This window comes from Vulpes lagopus, chromosome 2, assembly GCF_018345385.1.
Source record: "Vulpes lagopus strain Blue_001 chromosome 2, ASM1834538v1, whole genome shotgun sequence".
NCBI lineage: Eukaryota > Metazoa > Chordata > Mammalia > Carnivora > Canidae > Vulpes > Vulpes lagopus.
The window spans coordinates 162,341,841-162,361,348 of NC_054825.1; the positions used below are offsets into that span (position 1 = coordinate 162,341,841).

At 52.3% G+C, this 19,508-nt stretch overlaps 1 protein-coding gene across 1 annotated transcript; it reads left to right on the top strand.

The window, feature by feature from the left end:
- The first annotated feature begins 2,339 nt into the window (after positions 1–2,339).
- CTU1 (cytosolic thiouridylase subunit 1) lies at positions 2,340–10,154 on the top strand. Its single transcript, XM_041732470.1, has 3 exons — positions 2,340–2,400; positions 5,361–5,905; positions 7,602–10,154. Exons 2-3 carry the CDS (start codon positions 5,398–5,400, stop codon positions 8,204–8,206), a joined length of 1,113 nt encoding a protein of 370 aa, XP_041588404.1. The 5' UTR covers positions 2,340–2,400; positions 5,361–5,397; the 3' UTR covers positions 8,207–10,154.
- Positions 10,155–19,508: the final 9,354 nt, after the last annotated feature.

Below are 19,508 nucleotides of genomic sequence, written 5' to 3' on the forward strand. Positions count from 1 at the left end.
AGATGGAGAGCTTCTTGGAGATCAGCCCATACCACTTCCCTACTCTGCAGGAGAACACCACAGACTTCCAAAAGTCACACTAGCTGATGGGCCCTTCATAATGAAAAGATTTGTGAAAAATTGTCGTTACTTCTGCCTTGCACATTCGGAACTTTTTTCCCCCTGGAAAAGATGTTTCCAACTGAATCAATTCCTTTATGGATACATGGCTATTTGGGGTTTTCATTTCTTCTTGAGACTGGCTCAGTAAATTATGTTTTTCTTATAAGTGTTATATGTCATCTGAATTTTAAAATTAATTAGCATATATTTGAGTGAAATATCCCCTTACGTTGTTTTTTTTTTTTTTAAGATTTATTTATTTTTAGGGATGCCTGAGTGGCTCAGTGGTTGAGTATCTACCTGCAGCTCAGGTCATGATCACGGGGTCCTGGGATCGAGTCCCACATCAGGCTCCCCACGAGGAGACTGCTTCTTTATCTGCCTATGTCTCTGCCTCTCTCTCTCTCTCTGTCTCTCATGAATAAATAAATAAAAATCTTTTTAAAAACCTTTACTTTTAAAGAGAGGGAAAGAGGGGAGAGGGGCAGAGGGAGAGAATCTTTCAAGAAGACTTCCCACTGAGCACAGAAGCCAATGCAGGGCTTGACCCCATGACCCAGGAGATCATGACCTGAGCTGAAACCAAGAGTAGGATGCTTACCTACTGAACCATCCAGGCACCCATCCCCTTATGTTGTTCTTAAATCAAAACATTGAAGCAAAACAAACATAGAGAAAACAGTTCAGATTATAAAGATAAGTTTGATTAATTTTCATATGATGATGACATTCCTGGAATAACCACCTAGATCAAGAAGTCCCACCGGCACCCATTCTTAGTTACTCCCCTCCAGAAAAATAACCACTGTAATGCCTTCTATCATCACCAATTAGTTTTCTGTTTTGAATTTTATGTAGTTGGGAACTTTCAGTGTCTGGCTTCTTTTTCATTTCATTTCATTTCATTTCATTTCATTTCATTTCATATTTCACTTCATTTATTAATGAGAGACACACAGAGAGAGGCAGAGACACAGGCAGCGGGAGAAGCAGGCTCCCTACAGTGAGCCTAATGCGGGACTCTATCCCAGGACCTCAGGGTCATGACCTGAGCCAAAGGCAGATGCTCAACCACTGAGCCACCAGGTGCCCACAGTGTCTGGCTTCTTGTGCTTAACATTTTATTGTGAGAGGCACCCACACATATAACAGAAATTCATTTATCCCTACTGCTGATAGAATTTCATTGTGTGCATATGCCGTATACTACACAAACCTCCTACGTTAGAGGGATACCTGGGTTATTTCTAGTCTGGAAATATTCGGAAGAGTGCTGCTACAAACATGTCTTTGATATGAATATATACTTTTGTTAGGTATATTTTTTAGAGTGGAATTTCTCAGTAATAGTCTAGAAGGGTCTGCGTCTCCATGACACTGGCCATAGGGACTCCTGGGTTTTCTGGGGTCTAAGCCTTTGGATCCCTCAGTCTCGGAAGTCAGGGTCTCTAGGGTCTCCTGGTCCTGTCAAGTCATTTCTCACCTGCTCTCCACCCTCCAGCTCCACCCCCTCGTGAAGGGAAGTGTGTACTACTACCCGGTTCACTGACTGGAACCTGCACAGTGGATCTCAATCTCACCCACTACCCAGAACCAGGAGCACGTCCAGAGACACCCCCACTCCCAACACCAAGTCACTAACAGCTGAGCCATGCGCAGAGATCTCGCCTGACACCCAGTGCTCCCTCTCCCCATTCGACACGCTCATGCGCACCATAACCACCTGCACAGGGCACCCACAGATCCACCCGAGCCCCGACTCTCGGACTCTGCCCTGCGCATGCGCAACCTCTTCCTTTCACACTCGCCAACAGCCACTTCACTCCCACCTTCCATTCCCATCTGCGATGACACCTCCGAGGGTAGAAATCAATGCCCTACAATAGCTTTTAAGGCCTATAATAATCCCACAAAAGCAAATGATCCGAATACGGTTGCTTCGTCTTTTGAGTGTCTTGCACAGTGACGGTGACAGGGTACGGCCACAGCAAAGACACACCCACCCACCCAGCAACCACCTCACAGTTCTGACGGGTCCCAAGGCCTTGCGCAGGCGCCCAAAGGAAACAGGGCAGTACACATTAGCAAGCCGAGGAAGGAACTGCAAGGGTTGCTGGGAGTTGTAGTCCCAGTAGGCCCAGCAGCCTCAGGTGCTTCGGAGTTGCCGCATGGGGCTCTGGGTGTAGTAGGCAAGACAGCCTCCAAAGCCTTCTGGGAGTCGTAGTCTCTGGAGCCACTTCCGTGCCAGACTTCCGCGTGTGGGACCGTTTGGACGTCCTAGTACCGCGTCCTGTCCAGGTAAGTACTAACTCCTGCGGCGGATGGGCCGAAGGCCGCCGCTCTTTATTGCGGTGCCATGTGAGGTTGACAGACTCGGGGAGTGGTGACACTAGCCCCCGTGATTCTCTAACGCCTGTGTCCCAGAGGCCTTCTGGCCAGGATCCCTCCTTTGGACGCTGCGTTACATCCTGTCTCTTGCCCACCCACCCCTCCCCCCAGGCGGGGATTCCACCATCTCCCTGCCCACCCCGACGCCATCGGGGCCTCTAGTGTGCCCTCAAAGCTCTGTTCTGATAGAAGGAGGCAGACCCAGTCCCTGCCTTTAGTACCCCGAAGGGGACAGGTCTTCCACTATGATGGATAGAGTTGTGGTCAGGCTGGGATGGAAGCCGACTAGGGGCTCTGTGAGCCTGGAGGGGACTCCCCACCCAGGCTGGATCCATAAAATCTTGGACAGATGCTTTAGCAGACATTTCAAACCTGGTATATCCAAATGGAATTCCTGGTGCCCTCCTGAGGAAATGGCCCATCATCCTCCTGGGGGCTCTAGCCAAAACCTCCAAGTCAGTCTCCATTCATCTTTTCTCATCAGCTGAGTCTTCATCACAATCCAAGTCTTGTGCAAATCCTGTGGGCTCTACCTTCAAAACAGATCCAGAGTCCCACCCTTCCTTCCCACCTCCACTGCTACCACCCCCACTCAGGCCACTTGCAACTCTCACTGGCTGTTGCCATAGTCACCTCCCTGCCTCTGCTCCTGCCCTCTAAAGTATGTTCCTCTCACAGCAGTCAATGAGATCCTTTAAAAATATAAGTCAGATTGTATCTCTTTCCTGCTCAAAACCCTTCTGTGGCTCCTATCTCTCTCTGAATAAAATTCAAACTTCATATCATGGCCTATGAATCTCTTGACAACCTGCACAGACTCAACACCTGCCAGGGTCTTCCCGCCTTCAGGAGGCAGACCCCCAGAACTGGGTGACTGTAGATTTAGGGCAAGAGGAGGGATGAGTCCAAGGTGATTTTATGATTTTATGTCCTGTCCTGTCCTGTGAAGGAGTTGGTAGAAGTTGAGTGGTAGCATTCAGGAGATAGGAAACAGCTGGAAAAGAACAGATTTCTGCTTGGGAGGAATGGGAAGCTGGCCCTTGTGGGCACTGGGGATCTGAGAAAAGGCCTAGCCAGGATTCTCAGTGGGGCATTTGGAGGACCAGCCAGATGGACATTACAATTCAGAGTCACCCACAAGGAGAATGGGCTGGGCAGGACCCAAGGACCATGAAGAGGATGCTCCAGAAGAGACTGGAGACTCAGCAGGAGATAAACCACAACAGAGGGAGGGTTGAATCAGTAGTCAAAAGAGAAAACATTTCAAGGGGCACCTGTGACAGATGCCCCTGCTAGTCACGGCTGATGGCTCCTAAGGACTACTTGCTGGCCCAGTGACAGGGAAGAGTACTCTGAGTGGAGGGAAGAGCCCGTGCAAACACCTTGCAGTAGGTATGTCCTGGAGCATTTGAGAGTAGAGTGCAGCATGAGTGAGGATAGGGAGAGGTGAGGTCAGGGAAAAAGGGAACCAGATCACAGACAGCCACACAGGCCACTGGCTTTTCCTAAAGTGAGAAGAGATGGTGGCTCAGATGAGGGTGGCAGCTCTGCAGATGGTGAGATGTGTTGGTTTCTGGGTCTGCATAGAAGCTGCAGTCAGACAGGGTTTGCTGTATGGCATTTGGGGTTTGAGGTCAGAGGATGCCTCAGTGAGACATGTTGGATAAATGGTTGGGACTTGACATTGCAATTTGGAGTCACCCACGGGGAGAGTGAGAAGAGTGATGGAAGAAGAACAGGCCAGGGTCCTGGGCCCCAAGGCTTCTGGCCTGAGCAGTTGAGAGGATGGAGCTGCTCTTGATTGCAAAAGAAGCAGGTGTGGGAAGAAGAATCAGGAATCCAGATTTTGAGATGCCTTTTAGACATCTGAATGGCACTGGCCCTGCGTCTGGAAGTCACAGACAGTGAATAAAGTCACATAAGGTGATTCCACATATTGTGACAAATCCTAGAAGCAGGGTGACCTGCTCAGATGTCCCTGCACTAGGCCAGGCTGGAGGCGGTAGTGGCTTGGGGTGGGGGTACTGAGCCTGATGGATTTTTATGGGTTTACCAGGCATGTGGAACCAAGGAACATGTGGGTGGAGGATTGGAGTTTGGCTGGGGAGGAACGATGTAGGAAGAGAGGGACAGAAAGGGGTCAAAGATGGGCTGATCCATGTTTTGACAAGTCCACAGAAGCTTGTGGGAGATTCTGCTACCAGAGCAGAGTTGAGTCCAATCCTAGAGGCGCATCCACACCACCTCCGGAACAGAAGCAGCCCCAGTTGGTGTCCTTGGAGATGTGATCCATGCTGCCTCTGTGTCTCCCCGGAGGAGGTGACTACCCTGTCCTGCAGAGAATGCAATGGACTCACTCCTGGAGATAGTATCCCATCCCCCTCACCCCAAAGTGAAATCCAGTTGATCTTTCCTGTTTCTTCGCCTTCCCCTGGGCAGAGCTGCAACCCCCTAGGCCTCCTCTGTCCTTAGGGTTGCTGACTCCTTCCAGGCTCTCTAAACAGCCCTGGAAGTCCAGATCAAAGGTCTCCACCGTGTCCCTCTGATTCCGGCTCTCAAAGAGGGCCTCCCTGGAAACTGTGAAACGGTGTCTTAATATGCAACTGCTATACCCCCAGAGGACACAACTTAATTCTGAGTGTATCATGGTTGTCTCTCCCCCGGATACCAAGTCTTAGACTCCTTCTCTACTTGATGCACAATGGGATGCATTGTGAGAAGCCTCCTTAAGCCAGAACTTCCAGAAAAAGCCTCTTCTACCTTCACATGCCTGGCCCTAGGCAGGGCAGCTAGCTGGCAGCCTCCTTGGAGGCGACAACCCCACAAATCGGAATCCGCATGTAACCTGCCTCCACTCTCTCCCTGTCCAGGAGAAGCCAACTCCTTCCCGCCCGCCGGGAACCCGCGATGCCCGCCCCGCAGTGCTCCTCTTGCCACGCGGCACGCGCCGCCCTCCGCCGCCCGCGCTCTGGCCAAGCGCTGTGCGGCGCCTGCTTCTGCACCGCCTTCGAGGCCGAGGTGCTGCACACGGTGCAGGCGGGCCGCCTGCTGCCATCCGGCGCCGTAGTGGCCGTGGGCGCCTCCGGCGGCAAGGACTCCACGGTGCTGGCGCACGTGCTGCGCGAACTGGCGCCGCGCCTGGGCGTCTCGCTGCGCCTGGTGGCCGTGGACGAGGGCATCGGCGGCTACCGCGACGCGGCGCTGGCGGCCGTGCGGCGCCAGGCAGCGCTCTGGGACCTCCCGCTCACCGTCGTGGCCTACGCGGACCTCTTCGGGGGCTGGACGATGGACGCCGTGGCCCGCAGCACCGCCGGCTCCGGCCGCAGCCGCGCCTGCTGCACCTTTTGCGGGGTGCTGCGGCGCCGTGCGCTGGAGGAAGGGGCGCGCCTCGTGGGAGCCACGCACATCGTGACAGGTGAGCACGGGCCCTGCAGTGAGGGGCTAGCCCTTAGGTGGTGAAGGAGCCGCTGTTGGGTGTGCCCTGGGGGGAGGAGCTGCACATGGAGAAGGGGACGTGCATGCCTGGCATGGGCGCAGCCAGCTTCTGAGTCACTGTAATCGATGGCATTGGCAACTACAGGGTGGAGGGGTAGTCTCCAGGGGCTTGGTTCCCTACATTAAAAATAGGACATTCTTTGTGTCCCTGTTCACAAAAGGAGGGGAGTGAAGTGGTCCCATCCATCAGAAGCCAACTGTAGTCTAGAATTCACCTGTCTTTGAATTCCTTTTCTCTGTCGGCCTCTCCTCTCTGATGACCCTTACTCTCTCCTGGTCATCACTTCAACACATAATTCTTGACCACTTACTATGTACCAGATACAAGCTATATAGCCCAGAGCAATGCCTAACCTCAGTTTCTTCTTGTATAAAATGGGGTTGTTAATAATATTGAGGTCCTAGGGTTGTTGGGAATTAGATAGGTTATGTGTGCAGCACTTGGACCAGAGACCGGAAACCAGTAGGTATTGCAGAAACGTTTGCCATTGTGATGATGCACTAGACGGTATCTCTTCCTGCTCTTCTCTCACATGTATAATTAGAACCTGAGAAGTGCTACTAAGGAAAATCACATAGACTCTGGTGGCTTATAATAGGTGTATCCAGGAAGGGAGAAGAGTAGGGGTTAGGAAGCATTTCCAGAGTGAGCCAAGACCTGTAGGCCACCCTGTAACCAGTGAAGGGCAGACAGAGGGTCAAATTCTGAGCAGAGGAAACAGCTTATGCAAAGGCCCTGAAGAGGGTTATGGCCAATTAGAGAAACCCTAAAACCAGTGTTCTACTGTCTGGACTATCCAATATAAAATAACAAGATGCAGAATAAATAGAGATTTAACTTGTTTTATGGGGAATGTTGTATAAATATTCCCTAACTTTCTTCCTGGTCTTTCTGAATGTGGTGATGTGCATTCCCAGAGGCACTGGGGCAAGGGCTCACTTGAGAGTCTCCATTAACTATTAAATGCTACTTTGGGGCAGCTTGGGTGGCTCAGTGGTTTAGCAGTGCCTTCAGCCCAGGGCCTGATCCTGGAGACCCGTGATTGAGTCCCACGTCGGGCTGCCTGCATGGAGCCTGCTTCTCCCTCTGCCTGTGTCTCTGTTTCTCTCTTTCTCTCTCTCTCTCTCTCTCTGTGTCTCTCATGAATAAATAAATAAAATCTTTTAAAAAAATAAAAAATAAATAAATGCTGCTTTGGCTCCTGTGCAGTGTAAAGCACACTTCTGAGACTGAAATGTTTGTAGCCTAAAGCACTTTTACTACCTTCCTGAAAAGGCAACTAGCACAGGGCGGGGATGGCGATAAGTGGGTGCCAGATGAGGGCGCCCCGAATTGCTCCCCGGGAACCTGTGTGTGTTCCCTCTTCTTTCTCACTGTGACCACCGTCAGCCTCCACCTGGCTGTCCCGGGGCGCCCAGGGGTCTCCATGGCCCCGTGTGGCCCTCCCTGCTGGTCTCCGGGCCCCCTCCCGGTCTCCCCGGGTTCTGGCTGCCGCGCAGGGTCTGGGGTCTCCACGGCCGGTCGGTCGCACGCACACCCCGGGCCCCTCCCCGTCTCCCCGCCCGGCTGCCCCGCGTGGCGCCCCCACCTCACCGGCTCCCCCTCTCTCCCCCAGGCCACAACGCCGACGACATGGCAGAGACGGTGCTCATGAACTTCCTGCGGGGCGACGCGGGGCGGCTGGCCCGGGGCGGGGGCCTGGGCTCGCGGGGCGAGGGGGGCGCGTTGCCGCGCTGCCGCCCGCTGCAGCTGGCCTCGCAGAAGGAGGTGGTGCTGTACGCGCACTTCCGTCGCCTCGACTACTTCTCCGAGGAGTGCGTCTACGCGCCCGAGGCCTTCCGCGGCCACGCGCGCCACCTGCTCAAGCTCCTGGAGGCGGCGCGGCCGTCGGCGGCGCTGGACCTGGTGCACTCGGCCGAGCGCCTGGCCCTGGCCCCGGCCGCGCGGCCCCCGCCCCCCGGCGCCTGCTCCCGCTGCGGGGCGCTGGCCAGCCGCGCGCTCTGCCAGGCCTGCGCCCTCCTGGACGGCCTGCAGCGCGGCCGGCCCCGCCTGGCCATCGGCAAGGGGCGCGACGCGGAGGGGCCGCCGGGGCCGCCGCCCCCGCCCCCGCCCCCGCCCCCGCCCCCGCCTCCCAGAGACCCGGGCTCGGCGCCGGGCCCCGCCGCCGCCGGGGAGTGCGGGGCGGCCTGTGAGGGGCGCTGCGCCCAGGCCTCCCTGTGACTGCGGGAGTGACTGCGGGAGGGGCACGGACGGGACCGGTTGCCGCTGACCCCGCTGACCCCGCAGAAGCTGAGGCCGGGACCAGGGCCAGGGTCGGAAGGAGGAGGGAGCAGGGGGCTGGGAGCCAGGACTCCTGGGTGCGAGGGAGGAGGGGCTGGGGCAGGGACCCCTGGGTGTGAGGGAGGAGGGAATAGGAGGCAGGGACCCCTAGGTCTGAGGGACGAGGGGCTGGGGGCCTGGACTCCAGGGTGTGAGGGAGGAGGGGTTGGGGACCTGGACTCCTGGGTCTGAGGGAGGTGGGGCTGGTGGCTGGGACCCCTAGATCCCCCTGGGTGTGAGGGAGGAGGGAGTAGGAGGCAGGGACCCCTAGATCTGAGGGAGGAGGAGCTGGGGGCCTGGACTCCTAGGTCTGAGGGAGGAGGGGCTGGAGGCCAGAACTGGTGTCAGGGAGGAGAGAACCTTCCATTCCAGAGCCAGTAGAAATTAGAGGGCTGCTTGCCTAGTACTCTGCCAGATTCTGGGCATGCTCGGGAGAGTCCTAACCCTCCTTTAGGACCCACTATGTGTCATTTTTGCCAGGAGTGGGTAAAGCAAAACCGCTTCCCTTGATGGGCTCTCTCATTTACAGTAATCAGGATGCTTATCTCTGAGTGCTGTGCATACTGTGGATGCTGCCCCGGCTGACTTCATCCACACCACAATCTCACTGGCTGTCACTTGAGGCCAGGTAATTGGCCTGAAGTCACCTAGCTGGAGTTTGTCCCTCCACACTGGGAGGTGGGTGGGTGGTTGGTTAGATTTTGGCTGTGGTTCAGCACTAGCCTATAGAAACATAAAGTGAGTCAAATGTGTAATTTTAAGTTTTCTGAAGCCATATTTTTTAAAGGAGAGGGGAACAGGTAAACTTTTAATAATGTATTTTACTTGACCCAAATAAATATATCTGAACTAAATATCCAAGATATTACAATATTAATATGTCATTATTTTAAAAATATGAGATGTTTTGGTCTATTTTTCTGTTCTAAGCCTTTGAAATTCAGTGTGTATGTTATACTTACAGCCCATCTCCATCCATTCCATTCTGTTTCAAGCACTGTTCAGACCTCATATGTGACATGAGGGCCCCATGTGAAAACTAGGAAGATGCTGTCCTAGGCCTTGGCCGCAAGAGGTCACTGTACCCACACCTGTGCATCAGGTGGCCATTGATGGCAAAGTAAGGCCTCTCTCTGGTGCCCAGGTGGAAGCTCTGCTCTCTCCTGCCACCTCCTCCCTGGTCTCCCTGATCTGAGCCCACCAAGAACGAGAGGCACAGTCTGGCAGAAATATTAAGGCCCCATTGGAAACCGTCTTTGACTTCAAGACCTGTATGTTCATGCATTCATTCATTCTGCAAATATTTATTGAGCACTTTATCTGTGACAGCAGTGAGCAAACACCTGCCCGGATGGGAGAGGCCAAAAAAGAAAGGAAAAAAATAAGTTGAATATATAGTATATCAGATGGTAATAAATCAGGGGATGGAAACAGGCCAACATTTAAGTAGTGTAGTATAAGCCCTGACAGTTGGGTTTTCTCTTTTTTGTAATGCAAGTGCCTGACTTAAGCTTTACTTGCCAAGGCATCTGCTTCAAAGATGGCTATCTCAGTAAACAGATTGCCAGCCACACGACTAGATAAAGAGTCAGGCTGCCTTCCCCCTCCACCAGGCTCCTTTGTTTTAGAGATCTCAGTTGATTTCCGTAAATCAAAATCACCCAGCAGCTTGCTTTTCCTCTTCTCATGCTTTAAATTCCCCACTCATGTTTTAAATTCACAAAGCAAGCCCATGAAGCCCTAGGTACCCCACCCCCGCACCCTGATTAAAGCAGGACCCAGAGATCCGTACTCTTACCCTCCATTGTGATCTCGCTCTGTGGCCCCCAATAAAAAAGACTTTATTTTTTTAAAGTTTCCTGATGGTTATCGTTGAGGGCATCTTGCAATCGTGAGAACTACAAGGGTCAGTCCAGACACAACATTGGTTATCGATAGGCTGAGACCACACAAAACAGTGGAGTGGATAGGAAGGCCTTGAGGAGATGGTGACATTTGAGCAAAGACCTATCCAAGGTGAGGCAGTGAGCTTGCAGATCTGCAAGAAGAGCATTGCTGGCAGAGGAACAGCAAGCGCAAACTGCGGCTGGAGAGTGGTGGTGGGGGTGAGTGGAGGAAAGAGCAAAGAGGCATAGAGCAAAGAGCAAAGGGTATAGGCTTAGCTTCAGTTTTGAGACGGAAGCCATAGAGAGTTTTGAGCAAAACAATGATAATGATCACCCCTTTATTCATGCAGCAAACATTTGCTGGTGCCTCCCAGGAGCCAGGCCCTGGAAGGAGCAGTGGGGAAACAGAGCTGAGTCAGCCACAGTCCATGTCCTCAATGGGCTTTCCATCTGATGGGGACGGCAGGCATGAACACACAAAAGGATACGTGCCCCAGTGTGGTGTTAGCAAGGGCACAGGGGAGCCCAGAGTTAGGGTATCCTGCTCAGCGTGGGGCATGCCGAGAATGCCTTCTGAAGGAGGTAGTGTTTAAACCAGGCCCCAGAAGGTGAGTAAGAATGAGCATGAGAAGGCGGTGGGAGGGAGCCAACGCTGAGAGAACAGCAGGTGCAGAGGTCTACAGGTCAGGAAGCACCCATGTGCTTAGACCCATGTGGAATGGCTGTCCCCAGGGCAGGATGGCTAGGGAGGAGCTAGCCCAAGTAGCTGGGCCCCTGAGAAGAGCAGAAAGCTGCTGTACACGTGGGCTGTATGTTGGGAATAATAGGGTGCTAGGGAGGCTTCAGACCAGACAGGACTAGCTCTGGGTATCAGAAAGCTCCTTCTGAGGCAATGTCCAGGAAGACTGCAGGGGGAAGCCAAAACAGAGCAGTGGCAAGGGCGTGGGCATAGTGGGAATGGTTATGAGGGCTATTTAAGAAGCACGCACCAAGGGCTGGAAATCCTACTAAACTCCAGGATATGTTTTGTAAGCATAAGAGCTCCCATATGAACCCCAATACGAGAAGTCCATCCTAAACAGACTGAACAGAAATAAAGATGTTTGCCACTGAGACAGATGGCCAGAGTAAACACAGGACAGTCTTTGGCTGAGGCAGAAAGCCATAGTAAGCACAGAGGGCAGAGCAGAGATGTTGCTAAGGCAGGAGCACTAGTTACCATGGAGGGAGACTTTGCTGTGGTCTTTGACCTTGGTAAATGCATCCCCTCCATAAACACAAAGAATCTTTAATTTTGATGAGTATGGCAGTGGATTTGTGAAAGGATCAAGGCCGATGATGCAGAAATCTCAGCTCCCAGAGTCAAAACTTTCTTCTCCTAAGGGATTTGCAGCCCAGTCTCAGAAAGATGGGCTTTCCAATCTTACCCCTTTGTGTGCTCTCCCAAGGCTGGGTAATTAGAGATTAATGTCACATCTGAAGAAGTAGAAGCATTGGGTACAGAGATTCTGGAGGAAAGCAGATTTCCAGAGAGAAGCAGAGATTCTGTAAGGAGTCAGGAATTCCAGAGGGAAGTGGACTTTTTCGAGAGAGGCAGAGATTCTGGAGAGAAGCCTTTGAGATCATCTCATCCTTCAGCCTATTTAATACAGAGCCCCACCGCATGCCAGGTAGCAAACTAGACTCAGGGATTCAGCAGTGAAGCTGCAAGACAAGGTCTTGGCCCTCATGAAGCCTCAGTTCAAGTGAGAGAGACATTGATTTCATTCTGCAAATATTTACTGTGTACCTACTATATGCTAGGGCACAGAATCAGATAAGAAAGGAAAAAAACCCTGCCCTATTAGAGATAACACTAAAGTTATATGAGACAGAATCCACAAGAAAGCAAGTAAGTAAAACATAAGGGACATCCAATGGTGATAAATGCCATAGGAAAAAAAAGACAAAAGGAAGCAAACACATAAAGCAATTATAGGTTGAAATATAGCCCCCCAGAAGGGGCTGAGATAGAAACTAGAAGGCAATGTCTGCTCCAGACAAGGTGATCGTGGGCACAGTGGCAGGAAAGGTGTCCCAGGCAAAGGGAACAGCGAAGACAAAAACCCTTAATTGAGAAGGCAACTACCATGCTGAGAAAATCAAAGAAGTCCAGAGAAGCTGAGGCACAGTGAATGATGGAGTGATATAAATGATGGAGTGATGAGGTTCGAGGGATGGTTGTAAGTCAGACAGGATGCTTTGGGTTTTATTCTATTTGCTGTGGGGAATCATAGATGTTTTTTTTTAAAAAAAAAAAAAAAGATTATTTATTCATGAGGGAGGGGGCAGAGACACAGGCAGAGGGAGAAGCAGGCTCCATGCAGGGAGCCCAATGTGGGATTCGATCCCGGGACTCCAGGATTGTGCCTCAGGCCAGAGAGGGGCGCTAAACCCCTGAGCCACCCAAGGATCCCCCATAGATAGGTTTTAAGCAGGTCTTAACATGATACTGTTTTATGTTTTAGGAACACGTTGGCTGCTGGACTTGGACTTGGAATGGGGTGGGGGAAGGTAGGAGTAGGGGTCAAATGTGGAAGCAGTGAGACTAGGTAGGATGCTACTGTACCTGTCCAGGTGAGAGATAAATGTGGCTTGGTAAGAGAGGAGAGAAGTGGATGGATTCCACGACAATTTTGAAGCTAAGGTGACAGGAATTGCTGAAATGGGAGGTGGGAGTGGGGGAGGGATCGAGGACCACTCCCAGCTTCTGACCTGAGGAACAGGGAAAAGGATGGTGTCATTTACTAACAAGAAGAAGACTTAGGGGGATGGTAGGGGTGAACCCACCTTCTCCCACTTTTTAAAAGGAAATAAGTAAGAGATAATAAAGATGGAGGGAGGTAGGGCAGAAATGTTTGCTGCCTGTTGACCTGGCATCAGAGGTGCCCAGGTGTGCATACAGAGGCTGCCTGGCATGTAGCAGATACTGGTGCTGACTCAGACTTTTGAGAGATTACCCAGAAAGTTTGGGTAATCAAAGAGATTCGTGAGATCAGCAGCAGAGGGGCATCAAGTCAGAAGGGTTTGAATCCCAGCTACACCACTTGCTCACCACGCAGTGTTGGGCAACCAACCTCATTTCCTGGGTTCTCTCCACCTGTAGAATGGGAATGATTAGGTGTGCACCACAAAAGGCCAATGGGGGGATTAAGAGAGATGTGGCACATGGAGGTACTAGAAAAACCTGCAAACCAAGAGCTGGTCAGGGGCCCAACAAGGCAGAGGTGAGGGTCCATGTGCTCATCCCACAAGCATTCATTCTCCTGTCCCAGGGCCTGGGGAATCCAGCAGAAGATTCCTTGCCCTCAGTGGCATACAAAAAGATTTAAAGACAGAGTGGCATAGCATTCAACAGCTGGATGACCCAGGTTCCAATCCTGGCTATGCCACTTGCACGAGTGACTTTTGTCTGCGACCCCATTTCCTCACCTATAACATGCTGCTAATAAGAGTCTCTAAGCCTCATAAAGCTGCTATGGAGATTAAATGTGATCGTGTTTATGAGGTCTTTGGCAATCTGCCTGATGTTCATTATAAGCGAAGACAGAGACAGGCATTCCCTGACACAGGGACTCAGGAGCTTTGAAGAGAGAGGACCCTCTGGTTTTGCAATCCCCCAGCCTCCATCTGGTCTGAGACCACCTCCCCTGTCACCCATTCCCACGGTAGCACCCTGGTCCCTATCTCCATCCAGAAGGGCTCCAACTCCAAAGCCACGAAACCCACATCCCACTCCCTGACCACAACCTCTCATGCTTCTAGAGCTGTGGGTGGCTCTGTCATACCTGTTCTTCCACCTCAAAGGCACCCCGACCCTCTCATGCAGCCTCCTGCCAAGCCCCTTCTGTCTGTACTTCCGGTACCCCACAATCCACTCTTTTCCCCACCTACAGCCCCAGCAACCTTGTCTTAGCATCCCTTCCTCCATCAACCAGCCTTACACGGGCCTGCTCTTTGCTGGGGAAAAACAAAGCATAATTGTCCAACTGCTCAAATGATGCCCCTTTAAATTCCTGATCGCCAGCTTCACCTGGTCACCTTCCCACCACCCTCACCCCTCCAACCCCACCCACCCAGGTGCCCCTTGAGGTGAGCTGGCATCGATTTTCCCAGAGGAAACAGAAGCCAACCCAAGGGCCCTCCTCCTCTTCCTGCCACAAGACTCACACCCCACCCGAAACCTCACCCGCCCTTTCCTTCTTCCTTCCTGGAACAATGGAAGAGGCGTCTTTCCTCCTTTCTGGAGCTAATCCCACCACTCTGGTGGTTGCACCATCTGCCCCTTTGTTCTTGAGCATCTCGCTCCCTTTGGTTGTTAAGAGCTCTCCACCTGGGTTCAAATCATGGCGCCACCACTCAGTGTTGTGTAAACTTGGGTGGTGGACTCCTCTTCCTTGTCTGTACAGTGAATATAATAAGACCGTCTTTCTCATGAAACCATGGGAAGGTTCGGTGAGTTAATTTATGAAAAATGTGCTAAAACAGTGTTGGACACACAAATCAGTGTATACATGGAATTGACCCTCAAATCAGCTTGGGAGACAATAGAAAATTCAGGTAGTGGAGCTGAGATTCCTATGGTCCTGGAGTTTGTACTCTTCCTCTTGTACTGACCAGCTGGGTGACCTTGGACAAGCCACTTTCCCTCAGTCTCAGTTTCTCAGTCTACAAAATGGGGACAAGGTAATACCAATCCCACTGGATCCACACTTTCCATGACTCATTCTGTTCCGGCCATGCTGGCCTCCTCACTGGTCCCCAGACACACCTCAGGACCTTTGTACTCGCTGCTTCTTCTGTCTAGAAGTCTTCTCCCAGGGATCCCTGACTACCTTCAGGTCTTTGCCTGAAGGTCACCTCTATTGGGTCTTCCCTGACCCTACTTTCTTCTTATTTTTCATAGCACTCATAAATTGTAACATTACACGTTATACTTAACTTTCTCTTGATTGCCCTCTCTTCTGGAATATAAGCTTCAGCGGGGCAGGGATTTTTTTGCCTCTTTTGTTCATGGCCATATCCTCAGTGCTTAGAACCGTGACTCATGCATAGTGAGCGCTCTGTGTTGCTGAATGGAAGGAGGGAGAGGGGAAAGAAGGCAGGGAGGAAAGAAGCTAACCCACATGATGAACTTCCTTGGCCAAAGTGTGCAATGGAAGATGATTTTACCTTAAGAAGGAAGGAATTCTGACACATGCAACAACATGAACTTTGAGGACATTAAGCTCAGAGAAATAAGCCAATCGCCAAGTGATTCCACCTCTGTGGGGTACCTACAGAGGTCAAACCCCACAGAGGCCAAAAGCAGTTGGAGGTTGGGGGGGGCATGGATGAAAGGACGCGGAGATAGTGTTGGACAAGGTTAGAGAGTTCAGGCTGGGGAACGTGGAAACATTTCGGAGACAGGTGGCAGCGATGGTTGTACAACCATGCAAATGTACTCCAGGCCACTGAACTGTCCACTTCCAAATGATTTAAATGGTGAATTTTATGTTCTGTGTGTTTTACTACAATAAGAAAGCAAATCAATTTTTTACTTTTTATTTCTTTTATAAATTGATTTATTTGCTAGAGTGAAAGAGAGCAGAGAGGGAGAGACTCTCCACTGAGCATGGAGCCTGTTCTAGGGCTCCTTCCAGGACCCTGAGATCATGACCTGAGCCGAAATCAAGAGCCAGCTGCTTAACCAACTGAGCCACCCAGGCGCCCCTCAATGCTATAATTAATTTTTATTTTTAAAGATTTTGTTTTTAATTAATCTCTACACCCAACGTAGGGCTCAAATTCACTATCCTGAGATCAAGAATCAAATGTTCCACTGACTGAGCCAGCCAGGCATCCTGTAGATCAATTTTTTTTAAAGTTTTGAACATTAAGGCACAAAAATAAAATAAAAAAATACAGCACGATGGCTGGCTGTGCCAAGCCCTCAGTAAATGGGAGCAGTTTTGTCCTTCCTTCCATCCTCACCAACCTTCACTGCCCACACACCTGTCTCTGCTGCCACATATTTAGGGCTGCCTTTACCCACCAGCTCCTCCCCCGCCTCCCCCCTCCCTGGCTTCCAGTCCCACCAGCCACCAAAACCTCCTAATCTCCCCTCTGTCCTTTCCAGTGGCTGCCCAGCTGTGTCCCACCCTCGAATCTCTTCCTCCCTAAAAAGTTATCTCAACATCCCCAACACCACCCTTTCCTGGTCTTCCTTCTAGCTCTCCCCTTGCTCCTTCTCCCCCTAAACTGGGGGTCCTCCTTAGGGTCCCGGGCAGACTTCCCTGGTCCTCTCACTAATGCAGCCTCCTCTCACAGGCTCCTGGGGCTCTGGCTCCCAGCACCACTTGTGCTAATAACACCCCACCATTGTCTCTAACCTCCTAAGTCTCATAAGCTCCAGACCTAGGTCTCCATGGAGGACCCTAAGGGCCCTGGGAGCTCACCCTTGGGCTTCTGCTTCTTGGGGCCACCTTTCTTTCCAGCCCTCTGAGCTCTATCACCATCCTCCTGCCTGAAGGTCTCTACTCAGAGCCGCTCAACTCCTTCCCCACCACCACCACCACCTGCCACCCTGTACACTCCCTCCATCCCCCTGGCAAACTCCTACTCATCCACAACAGGCCCCAGCTTAGACAGCCTGCCCTTTGGGAGCCCTTTTCTCCACTCCTGGGGTTCCATCAGGCCCTCCCACATTGCCTGTCATTGGGCACATAACCCCAGACCCATTTTCCTATTGGCCTACTGCCCTTTCCTACCAGTCCATGAGTACCTTGAAGGTGAGGACTCTGACCATCTGTTCATTCGTTTGTTCATTCGTTAAATTTTTCTTGCACCCCCATGTCATTGAAAACAAGACTGGTAAGCTGGTGGGTAGAGTGGTGAGGAGGTGGTACAGGTTTTAGATGCTGGCAGGAGGGAACAGAGTAACATGGCTGGAGCATGCAGGGGCCCGGAGCTGGGCTGGGGAGTGAGAAGGCAGTGAAGGGAGCCTCTTTGTGGGCCATGGCCAGCCTTTCACTTGGGGCTCCCTGGGCCTCGCTCGGGGCTCCCTGGGGTTCACTGAAACATTCTGCTTAAGCAGAGCATTTTCTTTTAGGGCGAGGGAGGCCACATGTTTTCCAAAGTCTCCCAGCTCAGTGGAGGGTCCCCATGAGTCCATCAAATCAAGGTTTATGCTCAGATGGAAGGGGTGGGCTTGCACTTACCAGGAAATTCTGTTTTTTTGCTCTTTATCTTGAGATTCTTATGGGAAAAAAAAAGGAAATAACTTAAGGTCTCCAAGAAGTTGCTCTGATAGTAGCAGTCCTTGTGGGCTGATTCCCTCAGCTTCCTCTGATGGTGATGTCCTCGGAGATAAATAACTGCAGGCCTGACTGTAGCCATATGGGCTCCAGGAAATCCACGAGGGCCAGTAGCCTAGTCCTGTGTTGGCTGTCCATATGTGCATCTCTTTGCCCGTGTGCATATGTGCATGTGTGTGCATGAGTGTTTCTATGTAGTGTTACCTCCTGTATAGATCCGTGTCACCACAAGGGCCCCCAGATGCAGAGCAGCCCCCTCCCCATCACCTTGTGCCCTGAATGGGGGAGGGAGTCTTTACTCCAGTTCAGCTTCCCACCCCTCTAGTTTGCCAGGGCCCCTCAGAGCTGGGTCTGGAAACAGGAAACAGAAGTGCACACAGGGAGATGGGTATGTGGATTCAGGTGCAGAGTCAGTCCCCAGATACAGAGACAGGGCTAAGTGGCAGCCCAGGCAGAGAGGGAGGAAAGTAGTTTGGGAGTCAGCCTGAGTCGGGGGTGGGGGAGGCGTTGGGATGTTGGGAGAGGGAGAAGATGCAGAGACTGCATCCTGGATCACTGTGCCCTGCTCAGGCCCAGGGACAAATTGCAATCCTTAGGGAATTTGAGAGGCTGGGGAGGTGCTGAGGGCAGGGGACCCTGCCCCTAAGTTAGGAAAGGTCCCTTGAGCCCCTCCCCACCTCGACACTGTCTCTCTCCCTCCCTCTGGGTCTCCATCTTTGTCTCTGTCTCCCACTCTGCCCCTACCCCTCTGCAGAGCCCAGGCTGGGGGCCCCAGTTCTGCACTCCCCCTCCCCTTTCCTGCTGGGGCCCCTGCTCCCCAAATTTTCAGGACTGTGAGAACCACAAAGTGAGAGAGCCTGGGGGACCAGACAGTCCCAGGTGCTACCGCCCCTCCTGTCTCCTGCCAGTTCCCAGCCCCACCTCCTCACTGTGGTCACCTTCCATCTCAGCCTCCAGGGCTATATGTGTCCCCATCACCTGGTTATCTGTCTCCCGACTCCCCCTCCTCTGCCTTGCCCCGCATCTTCCTCCTCCTCCCCAGGTGCCATCCTGTCTCCCCACCCCTCCTCCCCTCCTCCTATCCTTTTGCGGTTAGTTTGTGTGTGGTGGGGGCCTGGGCGTGTGTGTGTGTGTGTGTGTGTGTGTGTGTGTGTGTATGTGTGTGTGTGGTGGGGGGACTAGGCATGTATGTAATCTGCCTTCCTTCTCTCCACCTTCCTTTTTCTCTTCCTTTGTGTCTATTTCTATTCTGTCTTCAGCCTCTTGCCTCTGCTTTTCCATATCTTTCTCGGCTTTCCCACTCTCCCCGCTCCATGAATCTCTTGTCTCTGGGCCTCCCCTGTTCCCTTGTCTTCCCACCCCTGGACCATGTTCACATTCCCTTTCCTTCTCCTTCACCGTCTTTGCCTAGTCTCTGTCCCTCTGACACCTGTCTCTCTGGCCTGTGTTTCTCTGACCCTTCTCTGGCTCTTCACCTTCGTTTGTCACTTCTCTTACATTTCCCAGCCTTTTCTGTGTCTCTGTCTCCCACTCCCAACCCCTCCCAGCAGCTGCCCTGGAGCCCTCCCACCTTGTCCACCCTGCCCTGGGGTCCCTCCTCCCTGGGTTCCTCCCAGAATAAACACCTTCACTGGGCCGGTTCTCATTAATGCTGTGGCTGCTTCTCTGGCCAGAGAGGGGAGGGAGGAGATGGTACCAGGGAGTCCTGGAATGGAAACTAGCCAATTAAAAAAAAATGTCAGGAGAAGGGCGGGGGACAGGGCCAGCTGCACAGACCAGGGATAAAAGGCCTCCACGGAGTGACAGGGAGGCAAGACACCACCCCCACTTCCTCCACACACAGAGGCACATCCATGGCTCTAAGGGTCTGGGTCTCTGTCTAAGGCCCTCTCTGTCCCTGTCCCTCAAACTCTGGGTCTCTCGTAGCCTACTTCTCTCTCACTTTCCCTCTGCATTTGCCAGAACCTGACCCCCGTCCCCAGA